The 24,271-nt window shown below is 42.0% G+C and overlaps 1 protein-coding gene across 3 annotated transcripts in view; it reads right to left on the bottom strand.

Annotated features, from left to right (window-relative positions):
• SLC41A1 (solute carrier family 41 member 1) overlaps positions 1–24,271 on the bottom strand; it is a 62,497-nt gene that overhangs the window by 32,130 nt on the left and 6,096 nt on the right. For all 3 annotated transcript variants that reach the window (XM_056558026.1, XM_056558028.1, XM_056558027.1), the window contains exons 3-4: positions 14,775–14,882; positions 987–1,058 (exon numbers count right to left, since the gene is read on the bottom strand). In XM_056558026.1, the coding sequence (XP_056414001.1) occupies positions 987–1,058; positions 14,775–14,882 (180 nt within the window). The remainder of the gene's footprint in view (positions 1–986; positions 1,059–14,774; positions 14,883–24,271) is intronic.

The following is a 24,271-nucleotide window of genomic DNA, read 5'->3' as shown; positions in this document are numbered from 1 at the left end:
TTGGGATCGGATGCCATGTGACCACAGCAGCCAAATAAAGAGCAGGGTGCCAACTGGCACCTGAACAGGGTCAGACAGGTGAGTAACTTAGTTTTTTAATTAAACTTTTTTTAAACCTAGGTAACCTCTTTAAATGCCAACAGGCAGTTTTAGCATAGTAGTGACCCTTGAGGACGATTTTTCCCTACTGAAGGGATTTTAACATTAGTTACATGAGTTTTCCCTTTATATATAAAGCTAAAACTATACATCTGCAGTCCATACAAATTCAATCAGAAGGTCACCAACAATATAATTGACAAGGTGACATTTTATCTTACAGTGCCTTATCTACTAGTTCAGAAGGTGTCTGGCAGCTACTTGTCTATTTACCAAATTGAAGCATTTAAGATGTTTGGGCTTTTTTGCTTTGGAGTAGCTGCAGGACAGTTTGTGCCAGACATTCAGTTGTACTCTAGTATTGTCCGCTTACAACGAGCAAGGTCGTGGAGTACTTTCAAGCCCTTGATATTGATTGCTTATCCTGCAAGTACGAACTGTCTTGCAGCTGATGTTTATGAACACTGAAGGATTCAGCGCAGTGTACTAATAAATATGGTGTTTAGTCAAGACTATTGAATCTGGTATAAAAAAAAAATCCAGCTAATTGTTTAGAACTGAAAATTACAATTTTATATCAAAATTTTGAAACTACATGGCATAAAATCCGTAATTTCTCCCTCCATAGTACTGTTTTATATTGCAGTAAACTGGTGTAAGTTATAGTAAATTTAGTGGCTGTAGGTGGTCACTCCTTTACACTAAGCCCCCAACCACTTTGAGGTCAGCATAAATCTGCAACAATTTGCAGAACAGTCAGCTTGAGTGAAAGTTTGTGACTTTGACCCCAAAAATACAAGTGCAATGGTTTCATAAATTCCCTATCATCTTCAATACCTAGAGGATGTCTAATACACAAACGATCAAAATAGTACATCAACTCCTACCTGTATTAGTGCCATATTACCAACAATCATCGACCACTTCTCTTTGGCAGTTTCCATTTGTCCAATATTGGCCTAGAAAACACGAAATAGCCACAAAATATAAAAAAGGTACAACTTCACTGGATTTTTTTTTTTTTTAAAACACTCTTCATTTGCGGTGCAGTTTCCCCTGCCTCCTTTAAGAATTTGGCTACGGTACAGTAAAATTTCCCTTAGAGGACACCTCCCAATAACAGTTTTTAATTCCCCGGCAAAGTCCCAAAAGACTTCATGTATTTGCACCCTGTGAATAGGGGGACACTCCCAATAGCAGTCGTGGACACACCCGAAAGGGGACAAAAACACTCCCAATAGGGGACAACCAGGCTTCTACACAGGGCCACTGTCAGGGGGCCCAGGCCCCCACTGCAACCCCCCCCCCCCCCCTGCAGAAGTGCCAGCACAGAAGCAGAAGACCACTGTTTAAACAGTGGTCTCCTGCTAATGTACGGCCACCAGACACCATTCACCCCCCTCCCCCTCCTTTCCTGATCCCCCATGCCAAATCATCCTCGCCTTATTACCTTCTGTGCTACATCATTTCCTCTTGACCCCCTCTGCACCATTTCATTCTCCCTTTATTACCCTCTGTGCAAATTCATCACCCCCTCTTTACATCACCCTGTGCCATTTCATTCCTCCATTATCCCCCTGTGCCACTTCATAAAGAGGGGTGTGATGAATTTACACAGAAGGTAAAAAAAAAAAAAAAAAAGGAAAGATATGGCACAGGGGGAATCAAGGGTAAATTGTGTGGCAGTGTGGGTAGTGGGGGGGAATGAAATCCTATGAGCGAGGGATAAGGGGTGATTAAACCGCATTGGGAGATTCAACTGTAATATTGATTATGTTTTATAGGAAATTACACTATGTGGTGAGTACAGTAAGATTAGAGTATCCGCTATTGGGAGATTCTACTGTACCAGGCAAGTACCCCACTTTCACCTTGCTGGTGTCATAGTAGAAGTAGAGCTCTGTGCCTATTACTGGTCCATCTATCTGGACTGTCAAGAGTCACTCCCCTCAGCAGTCCATAAAACTTTTGGGGGGAAAAAAATTAAGATTGGGCCAATAAATATCTGAACATTTTATTAAAGTTTCAACTTTGTTTGCTGTTTGGTTGTGGCCAGGTTTTAGCCTTCCTTAACATTAGCCACTGACAGGGTGCAGTTGAGCAATGAGAACTGCAGGATAATGGGTTCCTGCTAGTTTCACATTTGGATTCTTTTCAAATCTTATTCAGTTTGACTTTTTTTTTCAGACATGTTCCTTGTGACCCAGTTCACCATTTGCCACAAAACATTTGATGGTGCTGTGATCACTATCTTAGTAATGTCAAGAACGCTGCATCCCTCTCCCTCTGAAAGACAAACTTTTCTGAGAGAGTTAAATCCCTTTTAGCCCATTTTGCTTGAGGAAAAGAAGCTGCCTGATAATTCTGCACAACTTAATATAGGGAGCCCATCTCTAGGTTACACCCTACCTCATTACAAAAATACACATGACATGCTTAAATAAAACATTTATACAGCTTGGATAAACAAGAATAAAATTTACATGGTCAAAATACTCACTTGCCTGATAGAGCACACTATTACTGAATGTGCCCTTACTACTAGAGGGAAAAAAAGATAAGTTTAACTATAAAAACTTTGAAACTCAAGAAAAGCCAGGCTTGCAGAGCGGACCTGTATTAGAGCGTACTGCTAATTCTTATGTCTGCCTATGTCAGACATATTGGGCCAAGTCCAACATGTAAGACTCCATTTTGCCTCCGACAGGGTGTCTTTGTGTGAAGTGTAAGCAGCTTCATTAAAAGATCATCTTTAAAATATATTAAATGGAGTTTCCTGAAACAATTCCCAAAATGTTCCCAATTCTATAACAAAAGGACGATAATGAAAAAGCTCCAAAAACAATCAAAAAGGTTACGGCCAAATCTCACGGTAAATGAGACCAGGTGGCCGCTATCGTCTAACAAAACCAAAACATGACACTTGTTGACATACTGGTAGAGGTCCCATGTCTCAATTATATCTGTGTGGTCACTGGTAATTTTCCTGTAGATGGGTGCTGCATAGCGCCATCGGCAGGGGAATTTGCACAGTGCTGTCACGGAGGTGATGCGCATGCCAAGAAGACGGCCCCGTGAGACCGTCCCAGGTGCTGCTGTGTGTCCTGGAAGGATACCCGGTAACAATATAGTTATGTATTATATATTTTCCTCTTGACTTTGTTCCTATATACAATAGATATTTTGTTACATGCAACTGGTAACAAGTTAACTTCTTAGACGGTAAGAATCAGAGTTAAGACATGGATGTTATTGTGGCAATTGAGATAGCAAGTAGTCATGGCCGTAAAATGTTGGCACCCCTGAAATTTTTATAGAAAATTATGTATTTCTCACAAAAAAGGATTGCAGTAACACATGTTTTGCTACAGATATGTTTATTCCCTTTGCGTGTATTGGAACTAAACCAAAAAAAAAAGGAGGGAAAAATAAAATTGGACATAATGTCACACCAAACTCCAAAAATGGGCTGGACAAAATTGGCACCCTTTCAAAATTGTGCAAAGAGGAGATTGTTTCAAGCATGTGATGCTCCTTTAAACTCACCTGGGGCAAGTAACAGGTGTGGGCAATATTAAAATAAAAAATATCACACCTGAAAGGGGATTTAAAAAAAAAAAAAAGGCTTTGCTGTGTGTGTGTGTGTGTGTGTGTGTGTGTGTGTGTGTGTGTGTGTGTGTGTGTCACACTAAGCACGGACAACAGAAAGGAGAAGAGAACTGTGAGGATTTGAGGACCAAAATTGTGGAAAAACAAAAAGCCCATCTCCAGAGATCTAGATTTGCCTTTGTCCACAGTGCGCAACATAATCAATAAATAAATCTCCCAGGGTGTGAAAGGAAGAGAAAAATTGATCAAAAAAAGTGTCAATGCAGGATAGTCCAGGTGGTGGATAAGCAGCTCCAAACAGGTTCCATAGATATTCAAGCTGTCCTGCAGTCAGGTAGCATCAGTGTCAGTGCGAACTGTCGACATTTAAATGAAATGCTATGGCAGGAGACCCCACTGCTGACAGACAAAAAGCAAGACAACATTTTGCCAAAATGAACTTGGGTAAGTCAAAATTCTTCTGGAAAAAAGTCTTGTGGACATATGAGCCAAAGATACCGAAAACAGAATGAGGCTTACACAAAAAAGAACACAGTACCTACAGTGAAATATGGCGGTTCAATGATGTCTTGGGGTTGTTTTGCTGCCTCTGGGTGCCTTGAATGTGTGCAGGGGGAAAAAATAAAATAAATAAAAGGTTTTCCACCGGTTTTTGTCCAGCCCATTTTTGGAGTTTGGTGTGACATTATGTCCAAAGTAGAGATGTCAGCTCTCAGGACACCCAACATGACTGAAGACTCCAGCATAGGCAATAGAACAGAAATAGGTAGCCAGTGGTGCAATGAAAAATTCTGTTTATTCAAATCCCATAAAACCGCATGCAAGCGGGACTCAGCCAGGTAACAAACAACCAATGATCAGCGTGGATGCGTTTCGGGTATGCACCCTTTGTCTCAGCACATTGTAATTCACTACAAAAACAGGTTATATACGGGCATCTATCCAGGAAAAGGAGGAGTCTGGACTAAGTCCATAATAATTAACCCACTCAGTTGCCTCGACAGATTAACCCTAAAACACTTAAAGGTAAAACCTGTAAGTAGTATTAAGATATTGTTGCACATAAAATTCCACACAAAAAATGCAATTATTGAACAATATAAATCCTATGTTAATAAAAAAGAAAAAACATAAGACAGAAGAAAAAACAAAAATAGAAAAACCGCAAGGAAAAACCGCACAATGTAAATAATGCCCTAAAAGTGAAACCAATTAGTAATTGAGAATCAAATAATTTCTAACCCCTTAAGGACTCAGGGTTTTTCCGTTTTTGCACTTTCGTTTTTTTCCCTCCTTACCTTTTAAAAATCATAACCCTTTAAATTTTCCACCTAAAAATCCATATTATGGCTTATATTTTGCGTCGCCAATTCTACTTTGCAGTGACATTAGTCATTTTAGCCAAAAATGCATGGCGAAACGGAAAAAAAAAATCATTGTGCTACAAAATCGAAAAAAAAACGCCATTTTGTAACTTTTGGGGGCTTCCGTTTCTACGCAGTGCATATTTCGGTAAAAATTACACCTTATCATTATTCTGTAGGTCCATACGGTTAAATGATACCCTACTTCTATAGGTTTGATTTTGTCGCACTTCTGGAAAAAATCATAACTACATGCAGGAAAATTTATATTTAAAAATGTCATCTTCTGACCCCTATAACTTTTTTATTTTTCCACGTACAGGGCGGTATGAGGACTAATTTTTTGCGCCGTGATCTGAAGTTTTTATCGATATGATTTTTGTTTTGATCGGACTTTTTGATCACTTTTTATTCATTTTTTAATGTTATAAAAAGTTACCAAAATACGCTTTTTTGGACTTTGGAATTTTTTTGCGCGTACGCCATTGACCGTGCAGTTTAATTAATGATATATTTTTATAGTTCGGACATTTACGCACGCGGCGATACCACATATGTTTATTTTTTTACACTTATTTTTTTTTATGGGAAAAGGGGGGTGATTCAAACTTTTATTAGGGAAGGGGTTAAATGACCTTTAACACTTTTTTTTTACTTTTTTTTTGCAGTGTTATAGGTCCCATAGGGACCTATAACACTGCAGACACTGATCGCTCATCCTGATCACAGGCGTGTATTAACACGCCTGTGATCAGCATTATCGGCGCTTGACTGCGCCTGCCTGGATCTCAGGCACGGAGCAGTCATTCGTCGATCGGACACCGAGGAGGCAGGTAAGAGCCCTCCCGGTGTCCGATCAGCTGTTCGGGACACCGCGATTTCACCGCGGCGGTCCCGAACAGCCCGACTGAGCAGCCGGGATATTTTCAGTTTCACTTTAGAAGCGGCGGTCAGCTTTGACTGCCGCTTCTAAAAGGTTAATACCACACATCGCCGCGATCGGCGATGTGTGGTATTAGCCGCGGGTCCCGGCCGTTGATTAGCGCCGGGACCGACGAGATATGATGCAGGATCGCGGCGCGATCCCGCTTCATATCGCGGGAGTCGGCGCAGGACGTAAATATACGTCCTGCGTCGTTAAGGGGCTAAGGTTCAGGCCACTAGGATGAGTGGTCTGGAGATTCTGTATCCAAAAGGCCTTCGTAGGGTTCTAACCCAATCTCCTCCTCTCAAATGTTAACGGACACATTCGATGCCACAGAAAATCATGTCTGAGACATCGCCACCGTGAACGTCCCGAAAAGGTCTAACCAGTGGAGGCGTTCACATGGTGCGGATTGACTGCGGCTCGAATGTGCTCCTGTATACATTTTTTTAAAAAGCGTTTTGTACTGCCTACATAATTTAATTTGCATTACATACAGGATATGACATAAACTGTAAACGTAGTCTGGCAGTTTATGAACGAGCGTATAGGAAAACATTGATTAGTATTATAAGCAACAACCTCCTTAGTTACTTGTGCATATTTGCAAACCACGCAGCGAAAAAGGCCACACTTATAAAATCCTTTAACCTGGAGCCTCGCCGGTGGTAGAAAACATACTGGGTGACAATATGTTGCCAAGAGTGGGAGCGTGTCTAGAGGAAAACCTACAACCTCTACGTATGAACTTGGCCAGAATTGGATCCTGCGATAAAACCCCTGTTAGTCAAACGTTCTTTCACCACAGCAGATTCATTATTGAACAATTCTTGGGAGGAACAATTGATCTTGGCACAGGTAAATTCACCCACAGGCACAGCAGCAATTGTGTGCCTCGGGTGACAAGACTCAGCTCTTAAAAGTGAATTGCCCGCACAGACTTTACGATAAGTAGATGTACACACATGAGGGGTTTCACCTGTCAGCAGTATATCCAAAAAAGGAACTTGGAGTTTTGTTCCAAGCAAATGTGAACCATAGATTAAAAAGGGTTATTGTTTATGAAATCAATGAAATTTTGTATGTTACATGGATCTGTTTTCCAAATTATGACCACGTCGTACACTAATCTACCAAAAAAAGCAATATCTTGTTGAAATGGATTGTCATCACAAAAAATATATTATAACTCCCACCAGAAAACAAAAATGTTAGCGATGGCTTATCCTAGTGGCCTGAACCTTAGAAATTATTTGATTCTCCATTACTAATTGGTTTCACTTTTAGGGCATTATTTACATTGTGAGGTTTTTCCTTGCGGTTTTTCTATTTTAGTTTTTTCTCTCTTTGTCTTATGTTTTTTCTTTTTTATTAACATAGGATTTATATTGTTCCATAATTGCATTTTTTGTGTGGAATTTTATGTGCAACAATCTCTTATTACTACTTACAGGTTTTACCTTTAAGTGTTTGTTAGGGTTTATCTGTCGAGGCAACTGAGTGGGTTAATTATTATGGACTTAGTCCAGACTCCTCCTTTCCCCGGATAGATGCCCGTATATAACCTGTTTTTGTAGTGAATTACAATGTGCTGAGACAAAGGGTGCATACCCGAAACGCGTCCACGCTGATCATTGGTTGGTTGTTACCTGGCTGAGTCCCGCTTGCATGCGGTTTTATGGGATCTGAATAAACAGAATTTTTCATCGCACCACTGGCTACCTATTTGTTCTATTGACATTATGTTCAATTTGCTTCCCCCCCCCCTCCTTTTTTTGGTTTTGTTCCAATACACACAAAAGGGAATAAACGTGTATAGCAACACATGTGTTACTGCAATCTTTCTGTGAGAAATACTTCATTTCCTAGAAAAATGTCAGGGGGTGCCAACATTTATGGCCATGACTGTATATTAAATCTTCATTAAGAGATTGTAGTATGTTTAGTATATAGATCATCCAACTTTCATCTGCAGAGAAAGGGGGCATGGCCTATGCATATCAATGCATTAATATTAAAAGGAGTACTCTGGTGCAGAGTATTCCTGCTCCCGTGGGTTCCCGTGGAGCACCACTACAGCTGATCGGTCCTCCGGTCCATCCTCTTCATACTTCCGTGTGTAACGAAGCGTCACATGGCGCTCAGCCTATCGCCGTGATGTTCTGCCTCGGCCGGCGATAGGCTGAGCGCCGTGTTCATTTTAGGAGCTCCTGTCAAATTTAGTACAGATGGGATAGACAGACACACACACACTGCTCAAAAAAAAATAAAGTGAACACTAAGATAACACATCCTAGATCTGAATGAATGAACTAATCGTGTGAAATACTTTAGTCTTTGCATAGTTGACTGTGCTGACAAAATCACAAAAATTATCAATGGAAATCAAATTTATCAACCCATGGAGGTCTGGAAATGGAGTCACACTCAAAATCAAAGAGATTTTAGAAGGTCATAAGATCACATATATTAAGTTACTGGTGACTGTAGGTCATGATGTCACAATGACCGCTGCCATAGCAAGATAGACAACATTCATATGGGGGGGGGTCAACTAATACTATATTAAAGGGAGTTGCCCACAGGGATGATTTACATATGAATAGTGGTCTCACTGTGCATAATCTCCTCCCACAAATTTAAGGGTTTCTGCACATGGGTCACCATTGTGTGTGATCAATAATACTGACAGATTTTGGAAGTTCCTACAGAGATCAGATAGTACTGACATTATTTGGTAGGTCCCACAGTAGATCAGATCACGAATACTGACTGCTAAGATTTGTCCAGGCCTAAGATAAGCCAACATAGGTTAAGACTATACAACGCTTCTAAAGGTGTTCAATGGAGAACAAAACAAAAAAAAAAAAAAAACTTAAAAAAAAACATCGTAGGTTCAACCGTATATCGACCAACTGAGACAAATATGTTGGATGTATTAAACCCACCATTAAAGTCTTGCCTGCCTGATGCCCAGAACACAGAAGTAAATGGCTTTGTGGAATGAAGGCCCTTCATTAAAACAAATAGGCTTCCTGAGATTATGGAATTGGAATGTATCATGCAGTGCTGTAATTGTTTGAACTTTTAATAACCTTCAGGTTACATTGTTCTTTTAAACGGACAAGGCGACCTGGTCACTCTTTGTACCTTTGTGCCACGTCAAGACCCCTGCCAAATAGCAAACATTACCTTGCAGTTTGGACATTTCAGTAATGAAATGTTGACATTGACAGAACAGCTGGAGTTCTACAATTAACCTTTAAAAACAGGAACCCATCAGAAGGATTGAGGCCATAAAAAGCAAGGGGAGGGCATGATAGAAGTCTTAAGGTTTCCTACCACGTTGATGTAGCTGGAGGCAAGCACTCCAAAGATCCAGCACACAGCATTTACCAATGAAGTAGCCATCACGGAGAGAACCGTAACCAGCTGCAGTCTCTGCCCCAATGCCTACATAGGATTTATTAGCATACCACATGCACCTGGATTAAAAGTAGTTTTTCGGGCAATTAGAAAGTGCATGCCCCACTACAAGGACATGGAAGGAAACCTTATTCAAGCAAATCTGTCACCAGTAAGGGTAGAGCACACAAAAGGAAAAAGGAAAAGTTGCAGTTGCCCATAGCAACCAGATTGCTTCTTTGGCCCCTGGAGGATGCAGGGTGTATAAGTATGTCCTGCACCCGCTTTATGGAGTGCGCTTCATACCTGGTTGGTCTTAGCTGGTATCAGGAAATCACAGATCAGGGTGATGTCTGGCATTTACCCTTTGAAGGCCACAATAAACAGTTTGAAAGTGTAGCAATTACATTGCTGGTAGCTGATATGGATCACCCAATTAGCTAAAAGGATAGACCGAGTTTCCTAACTGTGCAGGCAGTCTCAACAGCCTGTTGAAGTGGAGAGTGATAACACTGGTCAAAGCTGTGCTACAGCACTGCATTGTTCAGCATATGCAATGAAAAGATTGCAGGTAGAAGTCTCTTGTGGTGACCAAAAAATAAAAAATTATATATTATATATAATTTTCTCTCTCATAAAATGCTGCAGTATCTTGTAATACCCTTTTTACTGGACTAACAGCATTTTGTAGAGACAAGCTTTCGGGATTCCTCCCTTTATCAAGTCCAAAGCAAATCTAAGCTCACAAGTAGAAGACACAGAATGGCCCATCTTAGTGTGAATTCTCCACATCTATTGTCTTAACCCCTGCATATTTGTGAGATGTAACCCGTGTCTTCTGCTTGTGAGCTTAGATTTGCTTTGTACTTGATAAAGGGAGGAATCCCGAAAGCTTGTCTCTACAAAATGCTGTTAGTCCAGTAAAAAGGGTATTACAAGATACTGCAACATTTTATGAGAGAGAAAATTATATATTATATATATATTCTATATAATCTATCCATCTATCTATATCTCTCTATCACTGAATGTTAACATTGCATGGCGAATTGTGTAAATGTAAATTAAATATCAAAGTCCAGAATTGCTGATTTTTGGTCACTTCATACAGCAGAAGAAATGTCCCATCAAAAAATAAAAAAAAATAGCACAAAAACTTTGCCCCAACTTTGCCCCATGTAAGGGAAAAATAAGTGTAAGAAAAGGAGTGTGCTTAAAAAATTTCCTCTTCTGACCAAAGTAAAAAATTTTTTTTTTTTTATACAATCTATATAAAGTGTGTGTCACAGAAATGTTCACTGCATGGAAATTCATGGTTTCATCAGACCAAAAGACAGTTTAAGTCCGAGCACTCCAGGAGTGCTAATAAAAGCACAGTTTGATGGAGTGCTGCATTAATGGCTGACTTTCAGGAAGTTTCTCGCATCTGCACACAGGATATCTGGAAGTCAATTGAGTTTTTGGGGTCACCTCATACCAAGGTTCTTCTACACAGATTAGTTAGGTGGGACAGCCAGTTTAAGGGTACGTTCACACAATCGGATCCCCAGTGTGTATTATGCAATGGATCTGCCGCTGAAGGAGTACCGTTATGCTGCCTTTACAGGTGCCCGCTTGGAGTGGCAATACGCCGCTACAAGCAGACACACTGATGCGATGTGCGAGTCACTGCGCTTGCGCGGTGCTCTCACACATCGCGGCCACTCCCCCCCCCCCCCTACTCTATGAGCTAGGCCGAGAGCTGCCACGATGTTTGAGTATACTGCGCATGGCAACTCTCACATCGCAGTGTGTCTGCTCGTAGCGGTGTATTGCCGCTCCGAGCAGGTACCTGTAAAGGCAGCATACAGCGGTTCTTACAAGCTTCAAACAAAACATTACAAGGATAAAATCTAAGCTACCCATAAAATGCATAGATGACCACATTGGTCCACCAGGGAGAGCATTTCTCTGCTCTATTAGGAGGGCAGGTCCTGTGTAGGGAATACCTCCTCTATTTATAAGGCTGACAAGTTTTAGTGCCGATTTGTCTATGACGTTCTGCTGTTGATGTCAGCACAGTTCCACAGAAGAAATACAAGACTGTAATATTGCCTTCTCCCTCCTTTAGTCTGTAGTTAAGAAAATAAGGTAGTACACTAAGAGCAGCAGATATGGTCCCTCATTAAATGATTTTAATATGGCAACACTGTCAATCATTAACCGAGTGCAAATTCCAGGGAGAGACAAGGTCCCATAGGTATCATGCATTCACAAAAGATGAACGGAACTCCAGCAGGTATTTATAAAAAAAAAAAAAAAAAAAAATAATGTAAATAAAAAATTTATAATTTTTTTTACTTACATTTTTTTTAAATTAAATTAATAAGCAGCAGAAGAGAGGAATTTGTAAGCCAAATACATAAGCTAGACCCAAAAGACACAAAGCAAGCCCCAGACAGAGCAGATGAGGCATCCAGTGAGGGAAAGAGCCGAATACACCCCCTCCAGAAGGCAACACAAGCAAGTGAGCAACATATAAATGCTATTTGATAGGGATTTATAGGCCATAGACACATAAAAATGATTTGTACATGATCAGGATTAGGTAATTAGTAACATGAGAGATATAGCCATCTCTTATATGTTACTTATTACCTAATCATGTACATATTTTTATGTGTCTAGGGTCTATATATCCCTAACAAATAGCTACTGAGTCTGGGGCTTGCTTTAAGTGTCTTTTGGGTCTAGCTTATGTATTTGGCTTACAAATCCCTCTGTTCTGCTGCTCATTAATTCTGACATCCACTGCTCAGAAAGGGACATGTCACAAGCAAGACACAAGCTTGCCCTCACTCACAATGCATTTACTTCCTCCCCGAGTCTGCTGTGCCTCTTATCCAGTCATTGCAGGCTGCTCCAAAACCCCTATTCTGTTTTCAGACAGGTATCTGATAGACAGGAGTAAGCACTGAGCAGTGCTAGTCCCGATCTTACTTTCTGGACTTTGTCCCAACCTGTGCTTTAACTGGGAAAAATATGATACCGCAGCTGGCCAGGATTACATTCTGGATGGTATGGGGACCCCCTAGTGGTCTTTTTTATAAGCTATGTTTTTCTTCACTGCTAAAAAAAAAATAAAAAATAAATAAAAAAATGAAATTGAACACTTAAACAGTGCAAGGCTGCGTTCACACTGAGTTTTCTCCCATACGGGAGCGCATACGGCGGGGGGGGGGGGGGGGGGTGGGGGGTAGCTGAAACCTCGAGCTCCCGTATACCTTCATATGCAATTCATTTCAATGAGCTGGCTGAAGTGAAACGTTCAGTCCGGTCGACTCATTTTTGCGCTTTTACAAAAAAGCGCATACAGCGCAAAAATGAGCCAACCGAACGTTTCACTCCGGCCGGCTCATTGAAATGAATTAAATACGGGAGCGCATACGAAGGCATACGGGAGCGCAAGGTTTTAGCTCCCCCTGCCATATGCGCTCCCGTATGGGAGAAAACTTAGTGTGAACCCAGCCTAACTCCAAGTCACACTTCTGTGAAGTCACTGTCCACTCCGGAAGCACCACGGATTGACAATCAATTTCACATGATGTTGTGCAAATGGGACAACAGGTGGAAATTATAGGCAATTAGCAACAAAGCCCCCATAAAGGAGTGGTTCTGCAGGTGGTGACCACAGGCCACTTCTCAGTTTCTATGCTTCCTGGCTGATGTTTTGGTCACTTTTGAATGCTGGCAGTGCTTTCACTCTAGTGGTAGCATGATATGGAGTTTACAACATACACCAGTGGCTCAGGTTAGTGCAGCTCATCCAGGATGGCACAACAATGCGAGCAGTGGCAAGGTTTGCTTTGTGTGTCAGCGTAGTGTCCAGAGCATGGAGGCACTACCAGGAGACAGGCCAGTACATCAGGAGACATTGAGGAGGCCAACAACCCAGCAGGACCGCTATCGCCACCTTTGTGCAAGGAGGAGCACCCCCAGAGCCCTGCAAAATGACCTCCAGCAGGCCACAAAAAGGTGCATGCGTCAACTCAAAAGGTCAGAAACCGACTCCATGAGGGCTGGACGTTTGCAAAGGGGGGGGGGGGGGGGGGGGGGTGTTCCTTACCACTGGAACCCTGTGCTCTTAAGATAAAAGCAGGTTCACACTGAGCACATGTGGCAGACGTGAGAGTCTGGAGATGCCGTGGACAATGTTCTGCTGCCTGCAACATGTGCTTGCCAGAGATAGCCTGACTGACATTAGGTACCAAGATGAGATACTCAGACCCCTTGTGAGACCATATGCTGATGCGGTTGGCTCTGGGTTTCTCCTAATGCAAGACAATGCTAGATCTCATGTGGCTGGAGTGTGTCAGCAGTTCCTGCAAGAGGAAGGCATTGATGCTATGGACTGGCCTGCCCGTTCCCCAGACCTGAATCCAATTGAGCACATCGGGGACATCATGTATCGCTCCATCCACCAACACCACAGACTGGTCAGCAGTTGGCGGATGTCTTAGTCCAGGTCTGGGAGGATGTCCCTCAGGAGACCGCCACCTCATCAGGAGCCTGCCCAGGCATTGTAGGGAGGTCATACTAGTACGTGGAGGACGGACACACACACACACACACTCATTTTTGACTGGTTTTAAAAAGGACATTACATCAAAAGTTGGATCAGCCTGTAGTGTGGTTTTCTACTTTGATTTTGAGTGTTACTCCATATCCAGACCCCCCAATGGGTTGATAAATTTGAATTCCAAATGATAATTTTTGTTTTTTGTTAGCACATTTAAACACGTAAAGACGAAAAGTATTTCATAAGATTAGTTCATTCAGATCTAGGATGTGTTATCTTAGTGTTACCTTTAGAGATGAGCGAACTTACAGTAAATTAGATTCGTCACTAACTTCTCGGCTCGGCAGTTGATGACTTATCCTGCGTAAATGAGTTCAGCCTTCAGGTGCTCCGGTGGGCTGGAAAAGGTGGATACATTCCTAGGAAAGTCTCCTAGGACTGTATCCACCTTTTCCAGCCCACGGGAGCACCTGAAAGCTGAACTAATTTATGCAGGATAAGTCATCAACTGCCGAGCCGAGAAGTTAGTGACGAATCGAATTTACTGTAAGTTCGCTCATCTCTTACCTTTATTTTTTTGAGCAGTGTATTTTTATGAAATAGAAAAGATCAATATTTTGCCAAAATGTACACCATATTTTTTAAAAGTTTTTGATTCTGACAGTGCCAACTAGGAGTATTAAGACATGACTGGCAATGGAGTGCCAAGCCAGAATTTTCTCCAGAAGGAAAGAATACTGTTCACAGACATGCACTATAGCAGATGTAATGACTATTTTTACTAAAAGCTTTCAGGAAGGCACAGAATACTCACCGCAGTTGAGAGGCGAGATGCTAGAGTCATTTCCAGATTTCCTTTAAGGCCCAGTAGAGCAGGCACCAAAATGAACACTTCTGTAACATTTGTAAACACTTCCCAGTGCTGAAAAAAAAACAACAACATTTTTTTCATGGCTTTGCTTAAATGTAAAAGTGTAACCTTAGGACAAAAACACTGCAAACCCCGAAGCTGTATTATTTAATTACACATACACGTATAGGAAAGCATATCTCAAAGTCATGAAGCAATAAAAAACAGAAGCTAGCACAAAAGGTGGAACCTTAGATACCTGTAACACAGGATTATTCTGATCAAAGTTACATATTGCTTTATTAGGGTGCGTTCCCACAGGGCGTACACGCAGCGTATTTGACGCTGCGCAAAATGTATGGCAGCAGCGGGAAATACGCTGCGTATTCCTTGCTCACTATACACACAGGGCTTTCCGGCGGCAGCCCTATGTGTGTTGTGAGTTTTGGAGGCGGGGCCGTGTGCCGGCGTGTCTGCGACGCACGGCTCCGCCTCCAAAACTCACTGTACACATAGGGGGACATGTATCATTTCCAGTGTATAATAGAAGTTTTTTTACCCCTCTGCCTGTTGTCTAAATTTGGCGCAGCTGCGTTAAATTTATCATTCTTGTGCAGCTACTTTCTTGAATTGCGTTTAAATGTAGAATTCTCAGAGCATAAATTTACACCGCAGCTCTATTTAGTAGGAGCTTTGTCTGCAGCGTATCTGCACCTAAACAGTAATTGTGTCCTCGTTATTAGTTTTAGAATTTTTTCTTCATTCTGTAGAGTTTTAATCTCACAATAATACCACTTTTTGCACCCAATTATAACACATCAATTATACCAATGTCCTTATTCTTCATTTAACATCTGTGACACCCCTGTGCAAATCACCTCAAATGTACATGGTGCACTCTACCTTATGGGCCTTGTTGTGCGCCCGCAGAGCACTGTGCACCCACATATGTGGTATCTCCGTACGCTGGCTAAATTGTGTCCCAAAAAATGGGGATCTTTTTTCCCCATTTACCTCTTGTGAAAATGTAAAGTATGCGGCAACACCAGCATGTCAGTGTAAATAATTTTATTTTTCTACACTAACATACTGGTGTAGACTCCAACTGTTCCTTTTCATAATGGGTAAAAGGAGAAAAAGCCCCCCAAAATCTATAAGGCAATTTCTCCCGAGTACGGCGATACCCCATATGTGACCATAAAATGTTGCCTTGAAATACGACAGGTCTCCAAAGTGAGAGAGCGCCATGCGCATTTGAGGCCTAAATTAGGGTTTTGCATAGGGGTGGACATAGGGGTATTCTATGCCAGTGATTCCCAAACAGGGTGCCTCCAGCTGTTGCAAAACTCCCAACATGCCTGGACAGTCAATGGCTGTCCGGCAATACTGGGAGTTGTTGTTTTGCAACAGCGGAGGCTCCATTTTGGAAACAGTGCCGTACGAGACGTTCATATTTATTGGGGAGGGGAGGGGGGCTGTGTAGGGGTATGTGTATATATAGTGTTTTTTACTTAAATAAAATAAGTGTAGTGTAGTGTTTTTAGGGTACAGTCACACGGGCGGGGGTTCACAGCGAGTTTGCTGCATCTCAATCTTGCAGCACTCCCTGTAAACCTCCGCCCATGTGAGTGTACCCTGTCCATTCACATTGGGGGAGGGGGGGGGGGGGGGAACATCCAGCTGTTACAAAACTACAACTCCGAGCATGCCCTTTGGCTGTCCGTGCATGCTGGGAGTTGTAGTTTTGCAACAGCTGGAGGCACACTGGTTGCGAAACATGGAAAGACTCAGTGTTTCGCAACCAGTGTGCCTTCAGCTGTTGCAAAAACTTCAAATCTCAGCATGCAGTGACAGCAGAAGGACATGCTGGAACTTGTAGTTATGCAACAGCTGGAGGCATACTGCTACAACTCCCAGCATGCCCTTTGGTAGTCCGTGCATGCTGAGGGTTGTAGTTATGCAACAGCTGAAGGCACACTGGTTGCAAAACACTTGAAAGTTTTTTACTTAACTTAGTGTTTCCAAACCAGTGTGCCTCCAGCTGTTGCACAACTTCAATTCCCAGCAGCATGGTCTGTCAGTGCATGCTGGGCTTTATAGTTTGGAGGCACAGCTGGAGGCACACGGGTTGGGAAACGAACAATGTTTCCCAACTAGTGTGCCTCCAGCTGTTGCAAAACTATAATTCCCAGCATGGCCAGACATGCTGGAAGTTGTATTTCGGCAATATCTGAAGGGTCAGATGTTGACAAACTACAACTCCCAGCATGCTTGGGCAGTCTGGGAGTTGTAGTTTTGCAAAAGCTGGAGGTCCACAGTTTGTAGACCACTGTATAATGGTCTCCAATCTGTGGTCTTCCAGATGTTGCAAAACTACAACTCCCAGCATGCCCAGAAAGCCAAAGGCAGTGAGATCGCTTTACGGCGATCTCAGTGCTGCCAATGAAGATGCCGCCCTGCTGCCGGAAACTCACCGCCCGGACGCACCACTGGGGGGGGGGGGGGGGGGAAATTAAACCCCCCGTGGTCACATGGTAAGATGGCTGGCTATCAGTGATAGCCACCATCTTACCTTGCACTGGGGAAAAGTATAACGGAAAGCAGTAAAAGGAGAATGATCTACAGTGTTAAGTGGATTACAAAGCTATTTTAATGTGACGGAGCTTGTTCAATGATAAGTAAGCTATCAAACATTTCCTATGTAAATGTATTAAATTGTTGGATCATAAAATAACAATACCAATATCCAAGTAATCTAATGAATAACTGAACTGGAAACAAATATTCTATATGCAAATTATTTTAAAAGTGCTTTGGAATAACCAAGGAGCAAAAAGCAATATAAAGCAAGCCAAATGAGGAATTGAGATAGGAAAGTTATAACATTCTGGTGGTTCTTTAGTAGTAGTTTCCTTCTGAAATAGAAAGGATTGCTACGTGCAGTTAAAGTTGGCTTATATTTGCGGTGCAAAGGAAAAGTACACAGGTAATAAATCCATGTGTACTATAGATGCAGCTCCGAGGTACCCCGTTTCGGCCACATCTGTATGACATGCTCTACCAAAACGTGCGCAAAAAAGGGCTTGCACAAAAAAAAAAAAAAAAAAAAAAAAAAAAAAAAAAACACAAAACAGGGGTTAAATCTTTGATACATGTCCCCCATAGGGCTGCCGCCGGAATGCCCTGTGTGTATAGTGAGCAAGGAATATGCAGCGTATTTCCCGCTGCTGCCATACATTTTGCGCAGCGTCATTACGCTGCGTATACGCCCTGTGGCAACGCACCCTTAGAAAGCAATTTGCTAGTTGTTTCCAGCGCTGCTGAGTGTTCGATATAAAAGGTTTGTACCTAAACTAGGCTAAAATCTAGCAAGCAGTTTCTTTTTTGAGCGATAAGGTAAAAAGTAGTGAAATTTCAGTGTGGATTTGCACACCATTTTAGGACATGTTCACTTGCCTAAAAGGAGCTCTGTCACTAAAGGACAGAAAGTGAGAGAAGAACAAAGACAACAAAAAAACAAAATATAAATAAAATGCAGCACTTAAGAGGACACCTGACAGACCCTATTCAAGTCAATAGGACCTGGTGGGATCCATTGTGCAAACAAAGGTTAGTTTGGCTCCATTGCTTAGCACTGAAAGAATGGTAACACGGCAGCAATGTGAACGTAGCCTTAGGTCCCATTCACACTGATGGTCACTACACAACTTAGAGTTGTCCACTTGCTGCTGTTTTACTGTCAGTGGAAAGGGTCAGTTTTCCTGGGATGTGATATGACCAAAAATCAGCAATTTTGGACTTTGTTTTTCTTGTTTTCATATTTTAATAGTTCTGCCATATACACGCTGCTATACCAAAATATGTTGTGTGTGCGCGCGTTTGCTATTAAACTAGTTTAAAAAAAAAAATACAATTCTTTGGATTGCTAGGCATTGCACTGATCAGTACTATTGGTGATCCACTTGTATCTCCTGCTACCATCTTCACTCATTGACGATTCCCCCACGATCATGCTGAGGTTGGTCCAAATGAGTGTATCCAAGAACCGCAACTGCTTTAGATGCCTAGATTAGTATTGATCACAGCATCTAATGGGTGAATGGTTGACATCAGTGAAATCACCAAATTCAGCTATTTAGCCAAGGGCCAGGACCAGCCAATCTGGGTCAATCATAGCTCCAGTATTCTCTGTAGTCTGAATGCCCCTTAGGATGTAAATTTACATCATGGTGCATTGAGAAACAGGTCACAAGGATGTACACGTCATTAAGGGGTTAATTCGTAATTTGCAGGGGGGAGTCCCCCTCCATAGATTTGTAGGGGAAGAGACTTATTAAAACCTGTTTAGAGGAGCAGTTGCCCATAGCAACCAGTGCTTTTTTTTCTTCATTTAAAAAAGACAAAAAAATAAAAAAAAATACGCAATTTTTTGTTGGTATGGGAAACTTCACGACTGCTCCTCTACACAGGATTTGGCAAGTCTCCCCCGTACTAGTTTTGCAGACAGGACAAAGCTCAGATGATTTTAAGAGAAGAGGTGGGGTGGGAATAGGGGAAAAGATTGAGAACAGGAAAGTTTTTCCTACTACTGATCTATGCAAAGTTTCTTCAAACGGCAGTGCCCAATTATATACTTCTGCTTTGTGATTGGAACACCCTTCTACACAAGCACATCTATATTCTCATGGTCTTTTTATAGTACCAGTTCTTGGCTATTCCACTTGTAGTGTAATGTTACCATCTCTTGGCAGGGCAGTTAGAACCAGATGTCCATGTGATGCCCACGTTTGACCTTATCCATGACACGTGTGCTTACGTTTGTGTTGCTTTCCATGTCTCTATAAGACCTTGTATTAAATGGGGTATTCCAGGAATTTTTACTTGACTATGCTACAGGGGCTGTAAAGTTATTGTAATTCATAATATAGTGTCTGTACCTGTGTGTGACGGTTTTCTCACAATTCTTTTGTGATTTTCACTCCAATATCTATTTTTAAACAGCAAACAAAATTACTATTGCCGATAAGGCTCCGCCCTCCGCACCGGCCAGAGACCGCCGCCGCTGCCCCATTGCCTCCCCCATCCCCGGTTTTATAATTATCTGTTCCCGAGGTCTGCGCTACTTCTGGCTCCTGTGACGTCCTGCGAACTGATGTCCTCAATGCGACGTCACCGTCAGTGTGCACAGTGACAGCCCAGGACGCCGCCGGAGCCCGGGAACAGGTTATAAAACCGGGGATGGGGGAGGCAATGGGGCTGCAGTGGCGGTTGGACTAGGGAGGACCCCTGGACAGGCAGGGGGAAGAGAAGCAGGCGGCGGTCTCTGGCCCGCAAAAGCCGATGCAGCAATCGATATCAGTCGATCCCTACACAACTTACAGAGCTGTCTACTTCCTGCTGTTTTACAGTCAGCGGCAAACAGCTTATCATTTGTTATTGGATGGCCTGCTCAAAGGGTTGGTCATCAATAAATATGGCTAAGAAAAGCCTTTTAAAGGCTACATTCATACATACAGGATCTGCTGCATATTTTATTCACCTGATTTTGCTAAGCGTTGACTTAAATGGGTAGCAAAGTCAGTTGCAGAAAATATGCAGCAGACCCTGTACATGTGAATGTACCCAAAATTGGCTCCCTATTGCCTAAGATTGACAAATGTCTTTTATATTTGTCATTCCTATCAGAAGAATGGGGTCCATATAGGACCATTTTGTTAGTCACATCCAAATAAAAACCAAACCAACTCTCCCCTGTAATGTTTATATAGTGACGTAAAGAACACAGAATGTTCATGACTATCTCTAGGCCCTGTTTACACCGGTCATCTGAATACACACAAAAGGGAAAAAATAATAAAATTATACATTTCAACCTTCCATTAAAAATCATAGTGGAGTAATCTAACATGCAAGAGCCTAAAAGAATAAAAAAAAAAAAAAAAAAAAAAAAAAGTGTCTGAAGCCCTACTAGACCCGGTAAGTAATGCTTGTAAGGATTTGTAACAAATTTCGATACTGTTGTAAAACAATTCCCACCTTACAGAAAACAGAGGGAGAAATAGAAAAAAATAAATAAATTAAAAAAAAGGGGGGGGGGTACGTCCACACAGCATTACCACCCTCCATGTTTAGGCAGCACATATTTCTAAAAGGACACTGAGCCAACTGTCCCTGTCATGTACTGCAGCAGCGAGAGTCTTATTTCACCCAAGGGTGGAGGGGAACTCCCGGAAGGCAGATCTCAATCACCTGATCCCTGGATTAAGATACAAAGCTGTTACCAATAGAGCTCAGCCTGGATTAGCAAGTAGAGGAAACATTCATTGGGAGACATTTAACAGTTATTTCAGTATTATGTTCCAGTATACAACTCTTTTGTATGGTAAACATAACAGCTTACAGGCCAAAATTTGGGTTAACCCTAATTCAACCAGAGTTCAAACAAACAATGAGGGAAGGTTGCAGACAAATTAACCTCTGTTAACTAAAGGGCACCTATGACAATCCAGGGAAATGGTGATAACTCAACAGATTAGCACCCATCACAGAGGTCGTATAACCCCCCCCCCCCTTTACTACAGTTTTGCCAAGCTGTCTATCTAGATTACCAAGAAATTGAATGCTAGACTATAAGACTGTACACACATTGCCGTACTGCTGCAGGACCCCCCCCCCCCCCCCCCCCCCCATTCATTCATGCCAAAATTGCACTGGTGGCAATAAGTGAGCACAGCCTTATTAGCAGCGGCTCGCAAACCATTATTTATAAATGTACAAATTACAAAACCTTTTTTTTTACTGTAGTTTATAAACCATTGTGGGAACACAGCCTTAGGGCATGTTCACACAGATCATAACCGCTTAGGTTTTTTGCTTGCAAATATCTGGATTGGGATTTCATCATCAAAAACCATGCAACCCAACCTTTCACAACTCCACTCCCAATGGTAGACAGGAGACCGTGCAGAAAAGTAGTGATGTCCCTTTGCCATGTGGTTATGCAGCTGAAGTCAACAGGGAAAAACTGTGTTAGGCTGGGTTCACACCACGTTTTTCAAATATGGTAACCGCATACGGGTTTCCGCTAAAAAACGTATGGCAAAAACCGTATGACTCCAAATTAAAACGTATACGGTTTTTCCCTGTACGGTTCTATCCGTTTGCAACAGTTTTTGCTATTTTGTTGGAATTAGTTTTCCAGCAATTTAATAAAGTTACTATTGTTCTATTGAAATTCCAATCTGCGCATGTGTCAACTCCAAAAACAGATTAGAAAAACCGTGTGCAACCGTATTCTGAAATTCTGTGTACGGTTCTCATAGACAATGTTAAAATAACCGCATACGGTTTTCCAACCAGAGGCAAAAACGTGGTTGACAGCGTTTTTGCCTATGGTTGAAAAATCGGCAAAACCGTACCAGAGGCAAAACGGATGCAATCGTACACAACATTTGGAATACGGTTTAGGATACGGTCGTATACGTTTTTTTTGCGGAAAATCGTATACAGTTACCGTATTTGAAAAACGTGGTGTGAACCCAGCCTAACAGCACCCATTACGTGTACTGCCATTGACAACCAGCCTTTGTTTGCAGTGGCGGCGTGAACAAGAGATCTGGACTGCTACTGACTAGAACCTTATTGTCTTTATCAACAAATCTAGGTTCTGTTTGGATCAGAGTCAGATTCAAGTATGGAGGCTCATGTGAGCACTTTAAAGGGGTAATCCGTTTTCTCAGCGTTTGGATCAAACTGTTCCGAACGTTGGAGTCAGGAACTTGTGACGTCATAGTCCCTTCCCCTAATGATGTCACACCCCGCCCCCTCCCATAGACTCGCATTGAGGGGGCGGGGTGTGACATCATTAGGGGAAGGGACTATGACGTCACAAGTTCCTGAGACAGCTGTCACAACCCCTCCCATAGACTTGCATTGAGTGTGATGTCATAAGGGGGGGTGGCTATGACATCACAAGCTCCTGGCGCCGGCTCCAGCGTTTGGAACAGTTTGTTCCAAACGCTGAGAATCAAATTACCCCTTTAATCCTGTGGAGCATCTGCCCCAACTGCTGGTGTGATATGGGGAACCATCGCATAGGACAGCTGGTTGCCCTTAGTAGGGATAAAAGGCGATATGTGCAGGACATCCTGCAGCCACATGGGTTTCTTTCATGGCAAGGCTTCCAAATGGCTTTTATCAATAAGATAATGCTCATCCACACACAGCAATGGTTCCCCAAGAATGTCTCTGCAGGATTGCAACACTTATTTGGCTTGCTCAGTCATCAAATTTAAATCCAATGGGGCATTTATAGGATCAGCTAAGATACAAACTTGGGCAACCTACAACTGTGCAGGATTTACAGACTCCGCTACTACATTTGTGGCAAATGGACTGCAGGATGCAATTTGAAACCTGTATGCGTCAATGCCCAACTGTATGTCCTTTTGTACCCAGGCTAGACGCAACCCATTGGGGGTACCTAATATAGCCCCATAGGCCTAAAGACTTCAATGAGCCAGATGGAGTCTAGTTGTGACTACATATGGTCTATTTCCCAAATGTACACGCTGTCTGAGCAGGATTCGAAAAGCAGTAGACCATGGTTTTTTGACTCTTGCATAGACAGTATATAAATTAGGGAAATATACTGAAGGTAGTCACAAATCAACTGTTTGGCCTATTGAAACCTATGAGCATGTCAGAAACAGGTTGAGCTGTATATCGGCATTGCTCTTTGACATTTGGCTGACGTACAGCCAAGAGAACCTCAAAACCTGGTGTGAATGGGAGATTTTGCCGCCATAATTCAACATCCTCATTGTACAGCCAAAAGTTATTATAGTGGTAAAGCACCCATATTACAGATGTATGTGACAAGGGATTAAGCTTTCCATAGTTTGGTTCAGCTGAAAAAAAAAATAAAAAAAAAAATAAAACTTCAGTAGAATTGCAATGCAACATAAAACTAGTTGACAGGTGAGGCCCTATAGAAGAAAGCAGCCATGATTCCCTAATCCAGTCTAATCCCTTCAACACTTTTATTTAATAAAATTGTTAATTAGTTTTGAGACATCGCTGATCCTTATTTTATAGGTGGAGCAGTTGTTCCCTACTGGTCTCATTTCAATATGTGTAACAAGCCAAGAATGTCAAGTTGCTAAATTATTGACAAACCTGAATAACTAGATATTTGTTATAGCGTGACATTTTATTTTAGATGCAAATATAACTAATGAAAGCTCTTTTCGCATAATTTTTGTCTGAAGCTAAATTTTTGTTTGCGATTCATTTTGGGCAAACCTGTAAGAGAGCAGTGACTCCTGTCAAAAACAGAAGTCCCTGCTTCTGTACTTAATGAGTAGCAGACATACAATGGTCCAGTAAATGCATGCCACCACTAAGTAAATTTAAGACTCTGAACGGTCACCGCTACGTAGCAATGCTTATTTTTCTTTGGC

Source organism: Hyla sarda, chromosome 2 (genome assembly GCF_029499605.1).
Source record: "Hyla sarda isolate aHylSar1 chromosome 2, aHylSar1.hap1, whole genome shotgun sequence".
NCBI classification, from domain to species: domain Eukaryota; kingdom Metazoa; phylum Chordata; class Amphibia; order Anura; family Hylidae; genus Hyla; species Hyla sarda.
The sequence above is the reverse complement of the archived record's forward strand: the minus strand, read 5'-3'. Positions and strand labels throughout refer to the sequence as shown.